Source organism: Mesoplodon bidens, assembly GCF_964165515.1.
Source record: "Mesoplodon bidens genome assembly, chromosome: 7".
Classification (NCBI taxonomy): Eukaryota; Metazoa; Chordata; class Mammalia; order Artiodactyla; family Ziphiidae; genus Mesoplodon; species Mesoplodon bidens.
Window position 1 is genome coordinate 113,043,344 of NC_138164.1, and position 19,434 is coordinate 113,062,777.

The window sequence follows — 19,434 nt, forward strand, 5'->3', positions numbered from 1 at the left end:
CTCACCCTCTCCCCGCCTTCCCACATTTTACCTCTTAAGAGAAAATGCTTTGGGGCCCAAACTCACTGAATCATCGGCTCAATTCTGTACCTTTGTCCTCGTCTCGGTGGCTTACTTCTGGTGTCATTTTCAGGCACGGAAATCTGGAGTCACTGAATGAATCATGACAAAATAGCCTGGAGCTGACATTCTAGACAAGGGGGGGGTGGGGCAGACAAGAAATGAGACAATGAAGGGAATTATGCAGCGGATGAGGGGTGGGGTGAAATCTGAACAGAAAAACAGAGATGGATGGACAGGGTGTGGGGGGGAGGTAACAAGAGAGTGAGTGGATGAGCGAATGAATGAATGAATGTGTGAGTGAATGAATAAGTAAATGATGAATGAATGAATGAATGAATGAGTGGGTAAATCATGGGTGAATGAATGAATGATGGGTGAGTGAATGAATGAAAGAATGTGTGAGAGAATGAATAAGTGAATGAATGAATGAGTGAATGAATGAGTGAGTAAATCATGGATGAGTGAATGAATGATGGGTGAGTGAGTGAATGAATGAATGTGTGAGTGAATGAATGAGTGGGTAAATCATGAGTGAGTGAATGAATGACCCCCCAACCAGCCCAGGCAGTGCTATCAGAAGAGCCGGGGGCCAAGAGTCCTCCAGGCAGGCAGCTGGGTAAGATGCCCCACCCGATGCACTGGGCTGGCATCTCAGGCAGCATCTGCTCCCGTGCTCCATGGTGGGGCAGACAGCCCACGTTTGCTGAACCTAACACTTAGCACAGGGACCCTTGGAGGATGCCCTCACGTGGACCAGGTGGCTGCCCTCTGGGTCTCCAAATAGAGAGCTCTTTCACCTCCTCCACTCAAAAGCCTCTGTGACCAGCTGTGTAATCATATAAGCTTTGTAATTAAAGACTAAACTTTGTCAAAATATTTTAGGAACGTGTCTCCAATTGGCCCTAAGCAAAGGTGGTTTTCTCTAAATTGGTGCTGTACAGATAAAAATCCGATAAACTGGCCATTTTCCCTCAAACAGTAAAAAGGGTACCATGTAACCCTGCAGGTTATATGGTATGTCAGAGTTTTTAATAATAGTTTCCCTTTTCCTGGTGATAAAACTAGTTTGTGTTCACTGCAGAAATCTTAGAAGACACAGAGAAATGTAAAGCAGAAAATGAAAGCCATCCAATATAGTTTTCCTACGTAATAAGAAAAGGCTTTGTAGCTAACCTGTTCAGTATCTCGCCCCTGACCACAGGCAGATCTGATCCTTGAAATAGGGCTTGTCTGAATTAAGATGTGCTGGGTACGTATAAAATACACATTAGATTTCAAATTGTTATAGGGTAAAAAGAATGTCAACTAGCTCATCGATAATTTTTTTATTGATCACGTGTTGAAAAGATAACATTTTATGGAATAAGCTACATAAAATACGTTATCAATTTCCCTTGACGATTTTTATTCTTGTAATGTGGCTATTTCAGCATCGCAAATTACCAGTGGCTCACATCACGTTCCTATTGGACAGTGCTGTTCCGTAGGGGCCAAGGACCCACTCCTTTAGTACACCAGAAAGCTCCATTGGAGGATGAGGTCCAAGGTCCCAAACCTGGAGGAGGTTCATAGTTCTGACCCCCAGCACCGGGGCAGGGAGAGCCAGTGCCTTGTTGGTGAGACTTCTGGTTCATCAGCTCATTCACGCCTCCCAAAAACATTGGGTCATTGCTTTGGGCTGGGTGTCCAGGCAGGCAGGCCCCAGAACACAGGATGCAGTGAGCTTGCACCCGAGAGAAGCTTGCAGCCCAGCAGCTTGGCTGCAGGACGGAGACCCAGGACCTAGCAGAGGCCTGACACAAAACAGAAGCTCTGCACTGAATCATACACACATGAAGGCACAACCACATGAACAGCAAGGTTTCCAGGGAAAGGCCATTCATGGCCTCACAAAAACCCAGAAGATCTTTTATTCCAGCCCTGGAGTCTCACAGGAAAGCATCAGGGTCTTCCCATAAAGATACCAAAGCCTGGTCCTCTGTCCAAGGATTTCTGGTGTTGCTTGATCTTTGGGGAAGCTGTGTGAGGTCACACTGAGTGGTCCAAGAGGATGAGCTCTGGAGGGAGACCCAGGTCACCGACCTAGGCTGTGACGTCAGGGTCCAACCTCCCGCGAGATGGGTCTTTAGGGAAATTAAGGGTTGTGTGTGGCCACTGACCCCAGGACAGCAATAATGCACATGTGATGCACTCCAAAACACACGCATGCGTGCATGGGGAGGATGCAGTCGGTTGGGCTGTGCGGGTGAGAGCGGTTGCTCCTGTTCACACATTTCAAGGGCATGGGGCGAGCTCCATCCCAGCTCCGCAGCCTGGGGGCCTCACGCCACCTTCAGCCTGGAGCACCTGGCTCTTATCTCTCAGCAGCTCCATGATCTGGAAGGCTCTGCCTGGTGTGGTGTGAGCCCAGATGAAGGCGATCTATGCGTGGGACTTGGAAATCCTTTGTTCTCTTGGGGAGTGCTGAGAGGCTACTACTCAGAGCAAGGCAGGCTGAAACTCTGCTATTCTTTCAAGACCCAAGACGAAGCGTTAGACCCCCGGGCAGGGCTTTCATTTTGAGAAGCGGGCAGCCAGCACGCTGTGATCGGACTCTCCACCCTCTGCTGGGCAGGGTGGTCCAGAAGCTGTCTCGGCTGCATCCTGCATCCCATCCCCGGTGGGCAGGATTTCTGGTGCCCAAGTGTCTGTCATCGTGGGAATGAATATCATGATTCCTGTAGGGTTGCTGGGGAGGAGGGAGCAGCCACTGGAGACTCAGTCTGGACTTCTCCCCAAACCTCCAAAGAAAGGAGCTTGGCCGGGGGTGGGGGGGGGTGACATCTGTGTGAATCCACTTGCAAATGGTTGTAATCACTATAAGAATTCGAGTTACTATTTGTGGAGAACTTAGCACGGTGCTGGCTTGTAGTAAACGCTGCCCCACTGCTTGTTAAATAAATAAACATAAACAGGGAAATCTATATTGTGCCAAAGATGGGACGGGGGTGCGGGTTAAGAGTGGAGAAATAAAGTAGGAGGAGACGTGAGGAAGATGGAGCAGAAATGGGCCTGAGTGCCTGGATGGAGCCAGCAGAACAGAGATGAGTCATGCCAACTGACTCAGGCCAGAAGGGCTTCCAGGAGGAAGTGACGGGCTGGGTTCTAACTTACCCTGGGCATGTTTTTAGAGTTCCTAGGAATTCTCAGAAGGCGGGCCTTGGGTTAACAAAACACATAAAACATCTGAAAACCCTCTGATGGAAACAACACCCATGGATTCTGTGGGGGTGGGGGAAGTCCCCCAGACAGAGCTTCATGCTTTGGTTACATTCCAGAACTGTGGGCTGGCAGTTTCCGCGCCCAAGGAATCTCCCATCCAGCTGCAGCTTGCCAGCTTCTGCTCAGAGCTCTGATATCATTCGAAGGAAGGAAATGACAGGGGTCCAGTCTCCCACCCACCGTATCTCAGCTATAAATTCTCCAGGCACATCTTCCCTGGGGATAATTACACCCTGAGTCGCTTTTAGCATGTTAGGTCATATACCTGTGGGATGTTCGTTTTTTTCCTACAGGGGCTGCCCACCAGATACTCGAAGGGGGCGCCGAGCCAGCGGGGGATGGGTGGCCATTGGCGCTCATAATTGCCCTGAGTCATGAGCCGATCACTTCTTCTGCACTCCTCTCCCCACCCAGGCTGCCCGTGAGTCAACGGCATTTATTTAGCACCTCTGAGTGCAGAGATCTGTCCTGGGGAGAAGGCTGCCCCATGCAGGGGTGGCCAGAACGAGGGACAGAGCAGCCTGGTGTGTCCTGGGCTGTGCCAGCCCCTCCACCAACTGAGAGCAGCCCTGGGGGGGCATCTGTGTATTTTGTAAAAACAAATCATAACTCCCACCTCGTGTATCTCTAATAAAAAGCCAAGTATCTCTCCAGGCCTCCATTCCCATCAGAGAAATGGGGGTGGTAAGATCAGTCTCCTGGGTCTTCCTTGCAGCCTGGGAACAGGGTTCTCAACAGGGAGGGGTTTTGCCCCCAGGGGACACCTAACAGTGTTTGGTGATGTGTTTGGTTGTCACACTGGGAGGGAGATGGTGCTACTGGCATCTACTGGGAGGAAGTCAGGGACGCTGCTGAGCATCTCACGGGGTGCAGGATGGCCCCAGGACAAATTACAATCCAGCGCCAGATGTCGAGCCAAGGTGAAAGCCCTGCTGGAGAGTGCCATATCAGAGAGACCCTTGGGGGAATAATCCCTGCCCCGGCTCACTATAGCCTCAGTCTGCTCGCTGTGTAAAGCTTGGTTTGCTCTCCTGGTGAGGCTCAGACCGGTGCCACTAAGCAGGAACAGTGCCAGACGTTCTTTCTTTCTCGTGCACCATGCCAAGGAGATGAAACTGACGTTGCAAAGAAAACACCACTGGAAAGGGCCCCCTCCTGAGCCACTTACAAAGGAGGCATTCACCCGGGAGCATGCTCAGCCTCCTCTCCTGCGCCCCTTGTCACTCTGTGCTTGTACACCGGGTGACTATTAAAATGTCAGCAGAGACGAAAGTGCCTAACGGTGGGTCACATCACAATGACACGAAAAGGCAACACGGTGGCAGAAAAGGGTGAGCCGTGAGGCCCATAACTTCCCATAATAAAAGATACCACTTAAACTAATGAGACCGGTTTTTACTAATTCATGAGCGGGGAATTAATCCTTCTGGTGAAATCAGCCCCTTTGGATCTTTAACAGTGAGAATCACTGAGTCAAAAAGAAGAAAATGCAAAATTAATGCAACAGTTTATCTAGAGGATCTGTTTATAAGCAGTTAGCGATTCAGAGTAGAGACGGAATCCCAACATCATGGCCCGTGAGACACTGTAAGGCAGGGAACCCAGGAGGTGAAATCATCACCAGAACAAAAGGGACCCTTTAAGGGACCCTCTAACTTAAGAGATATCTCAACTAGAAGCATCCCATTCCTCCTTCCTGATTTGGTGGGAATGTTTTTACTACTTCTTGGTCCCTGGAATCCCAAGACCCAAGAACTGTGCCCCCCCACCCCCGGCCCAGGCCATAAGTAGCCCGGGGATGGAATTGATCCCAGCTGGCCCATCCTTGCACCTGCTCTGTGCAGAGGCCACCCTGCATTTCCCCTCCCCTTGATGAAGCATTTCTACGCCGTCCACCTCAGAAGATTAGGGGAGGGGGCGAGAGGAAGCAGATGCAGGGAGTGGGGCAAAGCAAGGAAATCAACTGTATGTGGCAAAGAAAGTGATGCTTTACAGGCAAGCAGATGTCTTGAACCTGGCTAAGGCATGAATCACAGAAACAAGTGCAGAAACACAGCTTTTGGGGCAAAGCCAGAGGGGGCGCTGTCTCCGGAGGAGGTTGGGAGCTGCCAAGCCTGAAAGACTGTCCCCCACCCTGCAGCCCCCAGAAGGACTCAGGCACAAAACCCCCAGGCCTCCTGGGGTCAGCAGTCAAGTGTCACCGCCCAAACGTTTGGAAATGCCAACATACCCAGAATTGAGGAATTACATTTTTCCTCTTTTCTTCACAAATTATATCTCGTAGACATCGGCAAGACCCTTTGCCACTTGAAAATAAATTTAGAAAGATCGTACATTAGGGTTACACAATCTTGGTTGTTTACCAACACGGATAAGAGAATGAAGTTACATAATCTTGGGTGTGTGTGTGTGTGTGTGTGTGTGTGTGTGTGTGTGTGTGACTCTTCCCAGCCCTGAAAACTTCAACTTTTAAGGGCAAGATCTCCCTGGCATGGCAGAAACTGTGGAGGACTGTTTCCGGCCTTGGGCAGCCTAGCGCACTTCTCCAAACCTACTCTAGCTGTCCAAGGTGCAGACAAAGAGTCCTTTAGGGTCACTCAGCTCCCATTGGCAAGGCCAGCGCAAGGATGGAGTAATCTTCTTGCATTTCTCCAAGTTCAAGAAATTCATAAACTTGAGTCTAAATGGGGGAGGGAAGAAGGTCATGACAATGACAAGATGATAGTTTGTAGTAACAGTGGCGGCCACTGCCCAGCCTCCCCTGTGCCCGGCACTGAGCTGCAGCTTCACACACACTGGATGCTCACGGGAGAAGACGGAGTCTCTGTGAGGCTTAAGGAGCCTCGTCCAAGGTCACAGGGCTGGGAAGTGCCAGAGCGGGAACCCAACCCCATCCCATCTCCCCCACCCCATCCTGTCTGATCCCAGAATGCATTCTTGAAACCACAGCAGGCTGATGACATCATGGCCTTAGAAGGCAGCTTTATAATCATTCTTTAGAATCATTTCTGTAGGCTCTGAATGTTCCTCAGTGGCCATTTGACAAGCAATTATTGAGCATCAACTGTATGAATCCACTGTAAAATGAGGTGGATTAAAGAAAGTGCTATAGTCAAGGTACAGGCAGGTTCTTGGGCCTCAGTGATTGGGCGAGAGGCAGTCCAGGATGACTTCTTGGAGGAGGTGGCATTTGGCACACACACCTTGAGGAACTAACGGCATGCAGAAGGGCAGAAAAACGGGAGACTTCATTCCCACTGGGCAGGGCTGCTAGCGTGGCCCCCGAGGGCTAAACCTCAGCATGGTTGCCCCCAGAGACCTGCGTCCCCCTCCTGCAGGGATGGAGGATTAAAAATGTCCTGAGGAGTGCCAGCTGTGTGCCCGAGCCCTGCTAGTCCTGGGAGGAGACCATCCAAGTCACCGTCTGTCCCTCAGGGAGGCTGCAGAGCATAATAGAGTGCAGGCAACTCTGCACGAGCTTCCCCTGCCCACACTTCCTTGGCCTCCGAAGTCCCCAGCCCCCTCTGCAAAAGGAGGACCAGGGTGTGGGGTTAAATGAGATGAACTGTGTCCCAGACTCTGCTCGTGCCTGGGCACAGAGTACTAAACATTCCATAAATGGGGGCTGCGGGCAACCTTAGGGGGCTCCGGGGAGCTGGACAGGGCGGGCATGCAGAAAGCAAGGGAGGCTCCCCGGAGGAGGTGAGAGCTGAGTGACAGCCGGCCGGAGTCAGCCAGCGGGTGGGGCGGGAAGGGGCAGGGAGAGCATTCCTGACTTCAATCTCAGAAGCGTGTCTCCCTGCAAGGTGACCCCCAACTGAATTGTAAGGTAGGGGCGACTGAACCTTTCCTCCCTGACGTGAAACCCGGGCCACCAAGGGACGCTTTCCCCGGATAAAAATAAAACTTGAAGGGGCCCGCAGGAATGGAATACTTTCTTCCTGTGTTTAAATTTCTACGGAAAATCTGACCCGCGTGGCCGCCGCCCCGGCCATAAGCGGGCGCACAGCGCGGATCATCTTTCTTGGAGGCAAAGGAAGCCGGCCGGCGTGTGGGTCCCGCGGGACCGGCAGGGTGGGCGCTCCTGCACCGCAGCGCGCGGGGCCGGGGCCGGGGCCGGCGCCGGCGCCGGGCGGCGCGGGCGGCGGGCGGAGCGGGAGGCCCGGCCCCCCGCGAGCCAGCGCGCCGCGAACGCTGCCTGTCCGCTTGCAGAGGCCGCCGGGGCCGTGGATGGGGAGGGCGCGCCGCCCGGCGGTCCTGGCGCACAGGCGGCCGCGATGAGGGTCAACGAGAAGTACTCGACGCTCCCGGCCGCGGACCGCAGCGTCCACATCATCAACATCTGCGCCATCGAGGACATCGGCTACCTGCCGTCCGAGGGCACGGTGAGTGCGGGCGGCCGCGATCGGGCGGGAGGGCCGCGCACCTGAGCCGCGCCCCGGACGGGCGCGACTGGTGCGGGGGGAGAGGCGCCAGGTCCGCGGGGCTCGGGGCGCGTGGGGGGCGACCACCCGCGCGCCCGCCCCGGCCCCGCGTCCCAGCCCGCAGCCGCTTCGCCCGAGCGGGCCGCTGGGGCCCCGTGGGGGATAGCCGCCTCGCCCCGGGAGGGTGGCAGCCTCCAGGCCCCACCGCGCCGCCACCCTCCGGGGACCGACCTGTACGGGGCGCGGAGTCCCCGGGGCGGCGCGGGAGGCGGCGCGGGGTACGGCACGGGAGTTCCGCACACCCCGGGCAGCAGGCGGGCGCCGGTAGCTCGAGACTGACTTTCCGCGCTAGTCCCAGTCCCCAGCCCGGCGCTCGCGCCTGGCCTGGGTGGTAGCCGGGCCGCGTGGGCCAGCGCCTGGCCGACCACGTGGTTGGGTCCCCTGTCTGGGGTCCCCGGTACCCCTACCACTCTCTCTGGGGCGGGACCCAGCGGTCGCAAGGATCCCCGGAGGTCAGAATTCGCCCATGTGGGTTTTGGCTTAACGCTGGAACAAAGTTTGCCTGAAGGGGGAAGGGCTGAGACCAGCGCCCTCAGCCGGGGAGCCCCGCTGCCGCTCGTTCCGGGGCCAGAGAACAGACTCCCCTTTCTCCCCGGTGCCCACACAGCCACTGCCAAAGCCCCTCCCCAGGAGATGCGGAGGCCCCAGCCCCGTGTTTCCCTCTGACCAAGCCCAAGATTGCCCTAGACTGCCTCTCTAGCCTCGGCCGGAGTCCGGCCGGGCATCCAGGGAGGTGCCTGTGGGGTGCGGTCCGGGAAAGGCAGAGACCCTCCGGCCTTGCACCCCCTGAGGTCATGATTGGGCTCCTGTGGGCTATGGGGGTGTCCTCTACAGCTGGGCTTGCGCAGAAATGCTGGCAGTGTTAGGGACCAGTGCTGGTGGTGACCTTGAAAGTTTAGGGTCATCATTTCAGCGCACACTGTGTGCCTGCTGCGTGCCAGGCCCTGTGGTATCCCGGACACCACCAGAGTGAACGAGCCGGGGAACCCCTCCCAGCTGGAGCTTAAGGAGCAGTTGTGGAAGTTACCCAAGACAGCGACAAGGGACGCTTCCAGAGCTATGGGCCAGCCGCTGTGTTAACTCATTTCACTCTCTCAGTAACCGTATGGGGTAGGTGTTGTTACCACAGATGAAGAAACTGAGGCCAGAGGGTGCAGATGACTGTCCCATGTCATCCACCAGCTGGGAGGAGAGCTAGGAAGGGCGAAGACACAGAGGCAGGTGACCACGGACAGCCTGTTGGAGGGATGAGCATTCTGGAGGAGAAGGGGCCAGTTATACCCATAATGGGGTGGGGTGGGGCCTTTCACACTAGGAAATCACATATTTGAAAACCCAGAGGTGGGAATGAGCGGGACACCGGTTAGGAGTCATGAGGTAGAGGTGGCAGCTAAGGAAATGGAGAGAAACAGACATTCCAAGGTAGACCAGATTGAACTTGAGAATGAACGGGCTGTGAAATTAAAAATGGAGGGCTTCCCTGGTGGCACAGTGGTTGAGAGTCCGCCTGCTGGTGCAGGGGACACGTGTTCGTGCCCCAGTCCGGGAAGATCCCACATGCCGCGGAGCGGCTGGGCCCGTGAGCCATGGCCGCTGAGCCTGCACGTCCAGAGCCTGTGCTCCACTACGGGAGAGGCCACACCAGTGAGAGACCCGCGTACCGCCAAAAAAAAAAAAAAAAAAAAATGGAGCGCTTAATAAATGGCCCCTGGGCTCTGGAATTTTAGTTCAGGGACCCGTTGTCTATCCCAATCCAGAAATTCTCGGCTCCCCCAAACTCTGGTGAGGGCCACAAAGTCTGCAAGGAGGCAGCTCGGCTCTTCTTTCAAGCTTCTCACAGCCCAGAAGCAAGCAGACAAGCCCAGAGGAGACTAGTGACTTATTTTGCCCACAGCTCTTACGGTGGGGAGGCTTCAGGTATGACGGGCTTGGAGGGCTGTGAATCAGGAGCACGTGGCTGCAGGAAGGAGGGCTGAGCAGCGTCCCACCAGAGAAATGGCCACAGACAAGCTGGAAGCAGTGGCTCTAGGAGCTGGGGGCCTATCTGTGCAGGGTAGGCAGTGTGCCGGGGAGAGCCTCCAAGGGCATCCCCAGCACAGCTCAAGCCAATAGTTGTTGCTCAGTCATTACTTTGAGTCACCCAGCGAAGGTGGCTCTGTGCAGGCAAAGGCCAGAGGGCGGGGACTGCATTTCAGAAAGTTCCTAGCCAGTTCCCAGATATGCGTCGCATACTTGGGGTGTCAACATCATTTAAATCGGCCATCAGAATACGCCCCTCCCAGGCAGGCTGTGATTTCCAGCCCCTCTCTGTGCCTCTCCTCCCTCTGTCATTCCCAAGTTCAAGGGTAAAAGTCATTTCGTTGTTTCTGTACAAAGGTGTGTAAGAGATGACTCAAAAGCTAGAGTCCAGGTTGGGTGCAGTTTATTTCTTTAAGTTTTCTTTATGTTAATCTTTGAGTGTTTCTACTTTCTTCCTTCAAACTGACGGCTGTCAGTGGCCCGGGATCTGTGTCCCAACAGGCCCAGACACCCCAGGGACAGGCACCCGATGCTGGCATCTGCCTGCCTTCAAGATAAGAGCATCCTCTTTATCTGCTGTTGGAGATGATCTGTTTATAGATCACGGAATTCGCCCAGTAATCATAAATTGATATGCAGTGTGAGTGATTTAATCTAAATTTTTTTGGAATAAAAGTGTTTAAGAGTGATGTTCCCTCTGGAGTTGAAATTCAAAGAGTCCCGAAATGGAAAGAAATTTTGCAGGTCACCGATTTCATTTTCCCCATGAAATGGAAAAAGTGAATACAGTAGATTCCCTTAGAATGATCATTGAGACTCGCCCTGACTTGGGCTATTTCACCCAAATGTGTGAATTCAGTTCCTGGAGCTCCAAACTCCAGGTAAGAAGCCAAATTAAAGACTGCACTGGATCCTGGATATTGAGAACAGACTTGTGGCTGCCAAGGGGGAAGGGTTTGGGGAGGGATGGAGTGGGAGTCTGGGGTTCGCAGATGTAAGCTATTACATATAGGATGGAAAAACAACAAGGTCCTACCGTATAGCACGGGGAACTATATTCAATATCCTATGATAAACCATAATGGAAAAGAATATTTTTAAAAAGAATGTATATACATATATATATATATATCTGAATCACTTTGTTGTACAGCAGAAATTAACACAACATTGTAAATCAACTATATGTCAATAAAGAATAAATAAATATAAAGAAAGAATGCACTGGGTCACAGCCCAGCAACCAAGGTGTGGATACAGGGCTCCGTACTCCTCTTCTGCCCTTTTCTAAGAGTCTGGGGAGGAAGTTTGCAGAGACAGGTAGACTGCCCTCTCGCTGTTTGTAGTATTTGGGTCAGGGCACACCTGCTGTGAAGGGGACTTTTGGCCCCTGACCTCTTCCCACGTAACCTCAGACAGCCATCTTTCTACCTTCCTTGGGACAGCTCAGGGGTTCATCTTCAAAATACGTTCAGTTCTCCCATCACACTTGGTCCTCACAAGAATCCTGTGACCTAAGTCGAGATGTTTTTGCCCCCATCTCGCAGATGGAAAAACTGAGGCTCGGAGCTGGGGGGTGTGGTGTTTAAGCTCTGATCTGGCTGGGTCTCAGCTTCGGTGTCCTTGATCTGGTGGCCCCTGCCAGTAGCAGCGTGCAAATCCCACACCTCTGTCATTCATTCCCCCATGCATACGTTCATTCCAGAACCGTGCGTTCGGTGCCGAGCATTAAAAAGATGAATGAGAAATCCCTCGCCCTTAGCAAAAGTGCACCAAGAGGTCACTGTCCCTTTCCTAAGGATACAGAAAGGACATTCTGAAGCTTTCCCAAGCCTTTGAATTGGGAAGTTAGGCATTCAGTCTAACCCATATCGCTCCCACTGCAAGTTAGATCTTTGCCTTCTTGTCCTGTTCTGCACAAGAAAAGCAACCACTCTGACTCCATGGAAGGATCCCAAAAAGTCACATGGCCACCCTGACAGCCTCTGTGATCCTCACTGTGCATCTACCTCCCCAGCTCCCTCTAAGCCCAGCCCAGAATTGCTCTCCAAACCCTGCGGGCCTACCAGCCTGTGCTGAATGTACTAGGAAGAGAGCCCCTACTTTCTGTTTGAAGATTGCACGCCCCTTACACTTATTCAGGTAGGATCATCCCCAGTTTTTAAAACCAAGATGCAAACAGACAAGGCAGCTTGCCCAGGATCACACAACAGATTAGTGACGGGGCCAGGCCTTGGGGGAGGATCTGGGACCCTCACAGCCGTGCTTGGTTCTGCCTCTTGCTAGACCTGGCAGTGCCACCAGCTCCCTTTTCCACTGCCACCATCTGTAACCTGTGGTCCGCTGCGACCGTGAGATTATGTTTTCCTGTCCTCCCCCAGTCCTTTACTTGTGCCATGTCTCAGTTCCCAATTAGAGCAACTTTCTGTTGAGGGTTCACCGTATCCCAGGCCCTGTTGTAAACCCTTTACATATAGTAACACGTTTAATCCTTCCGACAACCCTTCGAGGGAAGTCATATTAGTTGAGGGAGGTCTGTTTATTCCCTCTGGCCCTCATTTTACAAAGAGACGATCAGAGGGACAAAGATATTACGCTACGTGCCTAGGGGTAGCACAGCTAGAAGTGGCAGAGCTGGTCTTCAGATGGAAGCAAAGGACACCCATTCTTGTCTGGCCTCCATGCTACCACTCCCCCCAATGGCACGAGATGTTTAGGGGATGTTTATGTGCTCCGCAGACTGTCGGACTCTGAGGGTCCTCGATCAGGCCCCAGTGGATGGATGGGCATTCAGTTTTGAACCTGGTAACATTTTCTTGTCTTGTGTTGGTGGGGAATGCTCTCCTTACGTTAATTTCCCTGCTCTCTGACTTGATGGGGGTCACTCTGAATTTCCTTCCCATTCACTAAGGACTCACTGGTCCACTTTGCTCAGTACCAGCCATTATTCCAGCCAAGCAGAAGCATTTCTGGGACCCAGGCCAGGTGCTGAGCCCGCTGTGTGTGCAGCAGGTTGTGGAGGGAATTGCGTTCGGGGCGGTTCCTGGCCCAGCCCCCGGTGTCCTGCCAGCCTGCTGAGGGGCCTCCGTGAGTTAGGAGCTTATGTATGGCCGGCTCCGAGGCAGTCCCAGGACATGAGATCCAGAGAGGTCAGGGACCTCAGATCACAGAGGACAGGGGGATTGTCAGTGCTGGGGAAGCTGGGGAGAACTACGAAGGACAGAGGAGGAAGGGAAGGCGTGCAGGTGGGGAGCACAGCACGTGCAAAGGCAGGGAGGAGGGGATGAGATGTCCTGGCTCCGGTGTATGCTGGGGTGCGGGGTGGGAGAGGAAGCTGGTGAGAGGTGTTGCAGGCAGGAGACAAGGATGACCACGCCAGCCCTCGAGAGCGGCACATGGCCCCTGGCTCAGCTCAGAAGATCCGCGTTCCCCGTCTGGAAAATAGGGATGAACCCCTTGTAGAGATGCTGAGAGTCTGGAGTGCCCAGGATGCTGATGGCAGGCGGTGTGCCCTGCCCGCCCAAAGCCCACGTGTCCACCTGGCTCTGACCACCTCCCATGCTCTTGCCCTGCCCGTCAGCAGCAGCGTTATTCCCCAGCGCTAGCCAGCATCTTCCACGTTCCCCCCAGGCAGCCTTCGGGTCTGGCTTTTCTGCCCACTCCCCTGTGAGGAGAGGAACCACCTTTAGCGGCCAGCTCCCCGTGACGCTGCATTTCCCTGCCCTTCCTGATATAATCCAGGAGAAGGAGCACCTGCCTTCACACCGGGATGGAGGGCGGGGAGGCGAGATGGGCCCGGGATGCCTGGAGGGAGAGTCCACCCAGCCTAGACGTTCTTTTACTCAGTCCTCCTGGCTGCCAGCGGGGACGGCTTCTATTATCCACCCACTTTACAGAGGCGGAAACCGAGGCCCAGAGAGGGTAGAGTATTCCCCCAGGACTCGTAGCTGGAGAGGGACCAAGCCTGGACTTACCGGAGGCCTCTCACTGCCCAAAGCTCCACTCCACCCTCACCTGACCTGTGGTTCCAGGAGCAGTGAGGGTGGAAGTGCAGCTCAGCTGAGCGGCTACACCCATCCTAACAGTGTCCAGTGGAGCAGGCCACTGGGGGTCCTCCGGGGAGCAAGGGCCAGATCGCTCCGCCCGCATGAGCCCCAACTTCCTCCGGGTCAAGTAGCCCTAATTATAGTGGCCCTCACGCAGGGACTCCAGGAACGGATGTGCCCCATGCTGAGAAGCAGTGTCACCCCAAGTCCCTGTCACTGCTGAGGAGGGGCGCCCTGGCTGTGCAGACGGGACTCCAGTGGGCTCAGCCCGCCTGCACTGTCACCTTGGGCGCCCCTCGCCCCACCGGGCCTCAGTTTCCCCTGACAAATCGTGATAAACAACTCTTTCCCGCCTCTCCTGCAACATGACCCACCAAAGACGCTGGGGTGGTCCATGGTCTCTGTCCTGGGCCGGGGGGGTGGGGCTGGGCCTCCCTCCTCCCACCCAGGCCCCCAGCTCTCCCAGCATCAGCTGCCCGCCTGGGTGTGGGCCTGGCTCCTTAGCCCTGGTGCAGCTCCGCAGACTCTGAATGGTGCAGAGTTGCTCGTATGGCCTCTTCCCAGCATGATTTTATTTATTTTCTCTGATTCCTGAAGACCAGCTTGCAGCAGAACCTAATACCCTCAATAGCCAGCCGAATCCCACGGGGATGCTAGAGATGCGGGTATGGCTTTAGCAGAAGCCACGCACCGTGGCGCCTGGACTTTGAATCCTCCACCCCAGGCGGGCTCCCGCCTCGCCTCCTTGGCCCCCTGGAGTCCTTCAGGCAGATAAGGACACCGAGGCAGGACTGTATGTGCAGCGACCCACCCTGAATCTCGCCACTACCGGCCCCCGCCCTCCCTCCCCCACCTCGCTCTGGCCCCTGAGACCACGCCCCAGGCAAACTGCGGCCTGGGAGTTGACTTGGGAGAGTCAGACTAACACAGTGGTTGCCTGGCCCCGACCACACAGCTAATCAGTGGCAGAGCCGGGTACGGTCCCGCAGCCACCTTGACACGACATTGCCACGCCTGCTGGCCATCAGAGGTCGCGATGTGCAGAACCTGAGCTCAGCTCTGCTCTGCCTGGGACCCTGTGGGCCTGTGCGAAGAGCACCCCCCGGGGGGTTGGCCGTGTAGATTTCACATCCCATTCCAGCCGCCTGGTCCCTCCCAGGCAACCTGAGCTCACTAGGGAGAGGCGGGAGGCCTTCACGTGTGAGCATCCAGCCTGGCAACTTCAAGTGCCGGGAGCAGCGACGTCTCTTGAATGTCAGCTCCTTGAAGGCAGGGCCTTCTGCAGTGTTCTCAGCCGTCCGGGCCCCTAGTGATCAGAGGGCACAAGTGGAAAGCGTTGGGGAGGGCAAGCGGGTGGCCAGTTGTCTTGGAAACGCGCTCCCCTCCGAAGGCCCGTCCCTGAGCCCTTGACGGAGAGTGACTTTCGTCTTCTCCCCCCGCAGCTGCTGAATTCCTTGTCCGTGGACCCCGACGCTGAGTGCAAGTACGGCCTGTACTTCAGGGACGGCAAGCGCAAGGTGGACCACGTCCTGGTGTACCATCACAAGAGGGCCTCAGGCAGCAGGACCCTGGCCAGGCGGGTCCAGCACAGCGACGCCGGCCTGGCCGCCCGCAGTGCCCGGCAGGACCAGCCCCTGCCCGGGAAGGCAGGCCCCGTGGGTGCGGGCGAGCCCGAGCCCCCGCTGGACTACCACGAGGATGACAAGCGCTTCCGCCGGGATGAATACGAGGGCAACCTGATGGAGGCGGGCCTGGAGCTGGAGCGGGACGAGGACGTAACTATCCCCTTCTCCGGGGCCGGGCGGGCGGGAAGGTCCTTCTACTGTCACCTGTTCTTAGAAAAGGGCCGAGGCCAACGCCCTTGAACCAACGCCCTTCCCACATCTGCCCCGGGAGGGGCTGGCCTTCTCGGTAATGACCTCGGGGGTTAAGGCATTTCCTTCTCTGGTCAGTTCCTCCCCTGGGAAGATGGGCAGATAACCGTTTCACGGGCGGAGGACGAAGGTCTCCTAGGAGTCTCCCTGGCGCTTGACCTTGGCTTCTCGGGCCTCGGTTTCTCAATCTGTCAAAGGGGGAGATTGGCCTGGCTGATCCCCGGGGCCCCCAGCGCACTGAAATCTGTGACCATAACACTGGTTTCCAGAGCTTCTCTCCTTGGCAAAGCTTGAGAGTCTTTCTAAGGGAAGTTTTCTGGGGAGAGCAAAAGGTCGGCCGCCCGGCCAGCTGGCTGCCCCAGTGGCAGAAGTCATGGCACTGCACGGAGAGTTGACCTTGGCGGCCTGGGGACAGCGGGGCGGCCCCCTCAACTTCTCAGCGGGTTTGCTGATGCTCCCCAGACAACTCCTTAACCTCTCTGTGTACGGTGGGCCAGGGAGTATTTCTTCTATGAACAGTGGGGTCAGACCTCTAGCCCGCAGGAACTGTCGCTGTGTAGATTAACCAAGAATCCAAAGTCTCTACAACATATTAGGAGCAGAAAAAGTAGCCAGCAGGTTGACTTAGGGACCCCTGAGTCCGTCGTGAATGTTTAAAATAGAAGTTGGTATTAGTTTTGCTATTTTCCTCAGTGAGAACCACCGCGTCCTTAAATAGTGAATGCTTTGGGTCTGGTGATAAGGAGGCTTTTGGGGTACCTAGAATAGAAAGCTACAATAGTAGAGCCGGTGTGAATGCTGTTTCACAAGATTAGGTGACTTCCCCTGAAAGCAACCAAATATGCTCAGCGAGCCTCATTCTAACTTGACCTGGTTGGTGGTAGAGGCATCTTGCTCTCAACGGGCACCACCCCTCTGGGTGAGGCTTTGGCTGCCGGCACGTGTTGGTGAGTTCTGGCTGTAGGGTTGGTTCCCCCTGGAGTTGCGAGGGTGCGAGGGGCCTTAAAACGCTTTGATGATCAGGAAGCAAAGGTTGGATCCTGACCGGGTGGCAGAGAGCCTGTCTCCCTGACTTTGAGGGCCGCAGCTGCAGACAGGCCTGTGCTGGTCCTTTGGAGGTTTCTGTCTCACTTTGTCTTAGACCTGAGCTGAGGCCGCTCGGGAGAGAGAACAGTCATTCACGCTGACTTTTCCCAGTCCCGCCGGGCCAGCCCCATGGCCTTTTGTCAAAACAATACTGCTACTATACAGGCTTGACTTCATAGTGTCCTTTATAACTGGAGGAACAAATGGCCTCCGTTGGAGGCAGGGGAGGCTGGAGGGAGGCTGGTGGCAGAGGCCTCTCCTGGGAGCTGTGATCTTGGGCTCAGTCACCGAGAGATTTACTCTCTCTCACTTGCCTGACTACAGCTCTGAAATCTCATGTTTGAAAGGACATCCCTGTCCCCTGGATCTGGTAATTCACTCTCCCTCTCCGGGCCAGATCCCAGACCCTCTACCTGTCCTTTGCAAGACTTATTAAGCTTCCCCATCTGTCAAACAGATAACAGTCGTGTTTACATCACTGGATTGTCATAGAGTACTTAACTCAGAGTCTGGCAGTCAGGGAATTCTCATTGGCTGATGTGAATATTCAATCATATATTTTTGCTCATATGGAAATGGAATGGCCGTGCTCATGAAGGAGAGAAGAAAGAACCTTTCCAAGTCCAATTAAATACTACACCACACATATCTTTTTAAAAACTCCATGACTTTGAAATAAATAGCAAATGTAAAGACATTGATTATGGCCCCCCAAAAAGACTGAATTGTCCCAATAAGTGATGAGGATTCTGCACCCAATTCCAACACGTATGGGTTGTTTTCCCCATGCCACTCAGCACTTCTCCGACACCAGCTGGATGTCCTACAACTTAACTCAGTTTGGACACTACCCATCTGGAGGTAGCATCAGACCCCAAGGTTAAGGGCTCTACAAGGCCACCCACCCCCGACCAGCCGTCATTTGCAAGCCCAAGTTGCCACCTGTGCTCTGACCCACTGGCTACAGTTCAGAGGTTCTAAGGACTTTGGGTTCGATTAATTTGCTAGAGCAACACACAGAACTCAGAGAAGCATGTTACTTACTAGATCACTGGTTTATTATAAAAGGAAATAACTCAGGAACAGCCAGATGGAAGAGATGCACAGGGCAAGGTGTGAGGGAAGGGCGTGGAGCTCCCATGCTTTCTGAGCACCATTCTCCCCAAATCGGCACGTGTTCACCAATCCAGAAGCTCTCCAGACCCTGTCCTTTTGAGTCTTTATAGAAGAGTCATCACACAGGCACGATTGATTAGATCACTGGACACTGGCGGTTGATTCATCCTGCAGCCCTTCTCACCTGCCCAGACATCCGGGGAGGGACCAGAAGTTCCAACCCTCTAACTACGTGGTTGGTTCCCCTGGCAACCAGCCCCCATCCTTTGGAAAGGAGGTTCTTTCCAAAAAGTCACCTAACAAGAGACACCGTTATTGCTCTCCCCACTTAGGAAATTCCTAGAGTTTTAGGAACTCTGTGCCAGGACCGGGGAACAAAGACTGAGCATTTATTTCTTATTACAAATCACAAGATCACAGTGACCCACAATTTCATTGATAATTTAGCTCTAGAGCTTAAGAAGCTTTTCCAGCAGTTGATTGGGTCTTTTTTTTTTTAACATCTTTATTGGAGTATAATTGCTTTACAGTGTTGTGTTAGTTTCTGCTGTATAACAAAGTGAATCAGCTATACATATACATACATCCCTATATCTCCTCCCTCTTGCGTCTACCTCCCACCCTCCCCATCCCACCCCTCTAGGTGGTCACAAAGCACCAAGCTGATCTCCCTGTGCTATGCAGCTGCTTCCCACTAACTATCCATTTTACATTTGGTAGTGTATATATGTCAATGTTACTCTCTCATTTTGTCCCAGCTTACCCTTCCCCCTCCCCGTGTCCTCAAGTCCATTCTCTACATCTGTGTCTTTATTCCTGTCCTGCCCTTAGGTTCATTAGAACCTTTTTTTTTTTTTCAGATTCCATATATATGTGTTAGCATATGGTATTTGTTTTTCTCTTTCTGACTTACTTCACTCTGTAAGACAGACTCTAGGTTCATCCACCTCACTACAAATAACTCAATTTTGTTTCTTCTTATGGCTGAGTAACATTCCATTGTATATATGTGCCATATCTTTCTTATCCATTCAACTGTCAATGGGCACTTGGGTCGCTTCCATGTCCTGGTTATTGTAAATAGTGCTGTAATGAACATTGTGGTACGTGACTCTTTTTGAATTATGGTTTTCTCGGGGTATATGCCAGTAGTGGGGTTGCTGGGTCATATGGTAGTTCTATTTTTAGTTTTTTAAGGAACCTCCATATTGCTCTCCATAGTGGCTGTATCAATTTACATTCCCACGAACAATGCAAGAGGTTTCCCTTTTCTCCACACCCTCTCCAGCATTTATTGTTTGTAAATTTTTTGATGATGGCCATTCTGACTGGTGTGAGGTAGTTTTGATTTGCATTTCTCTAATGATTAGTGATGTTGAGCATCCTTTCATGTGTTTGTTGGTGAACTGTATATCTTCTTTGGAGAAATGTCTATTTAGGTCTTCTGCCCATTTTTGGATTGGATTGTTTGTTTGTTTTTTTGAT

General features: G+C 53.7%; 1 protein-coding gene across 1 annotated transcript in view; it reads left to right on the forward strand.

Moving 5' to 3' along the window:
* Positions 1-19,434, forward strand: part of ANO1 (anoctamin 1) — a 167,777-nt gene that overhangs the window by 68,784 nt on the left and 79,559 nt on the right. Inside the window, exons 2-3 of the mRNA XM_081239285.1 lie at positions 7,537-7,709; positions 15,316-15,648. Of these exons, the coding sequence (XP_081095411.1) occupies positions 7,537-7,709; positions 15,316-15,648 (506 nt within the window). The remainder of the gene's footprint in view (positions 1-7,536; positions 7,710-15,315; positions 15,649-19,434) is intronic.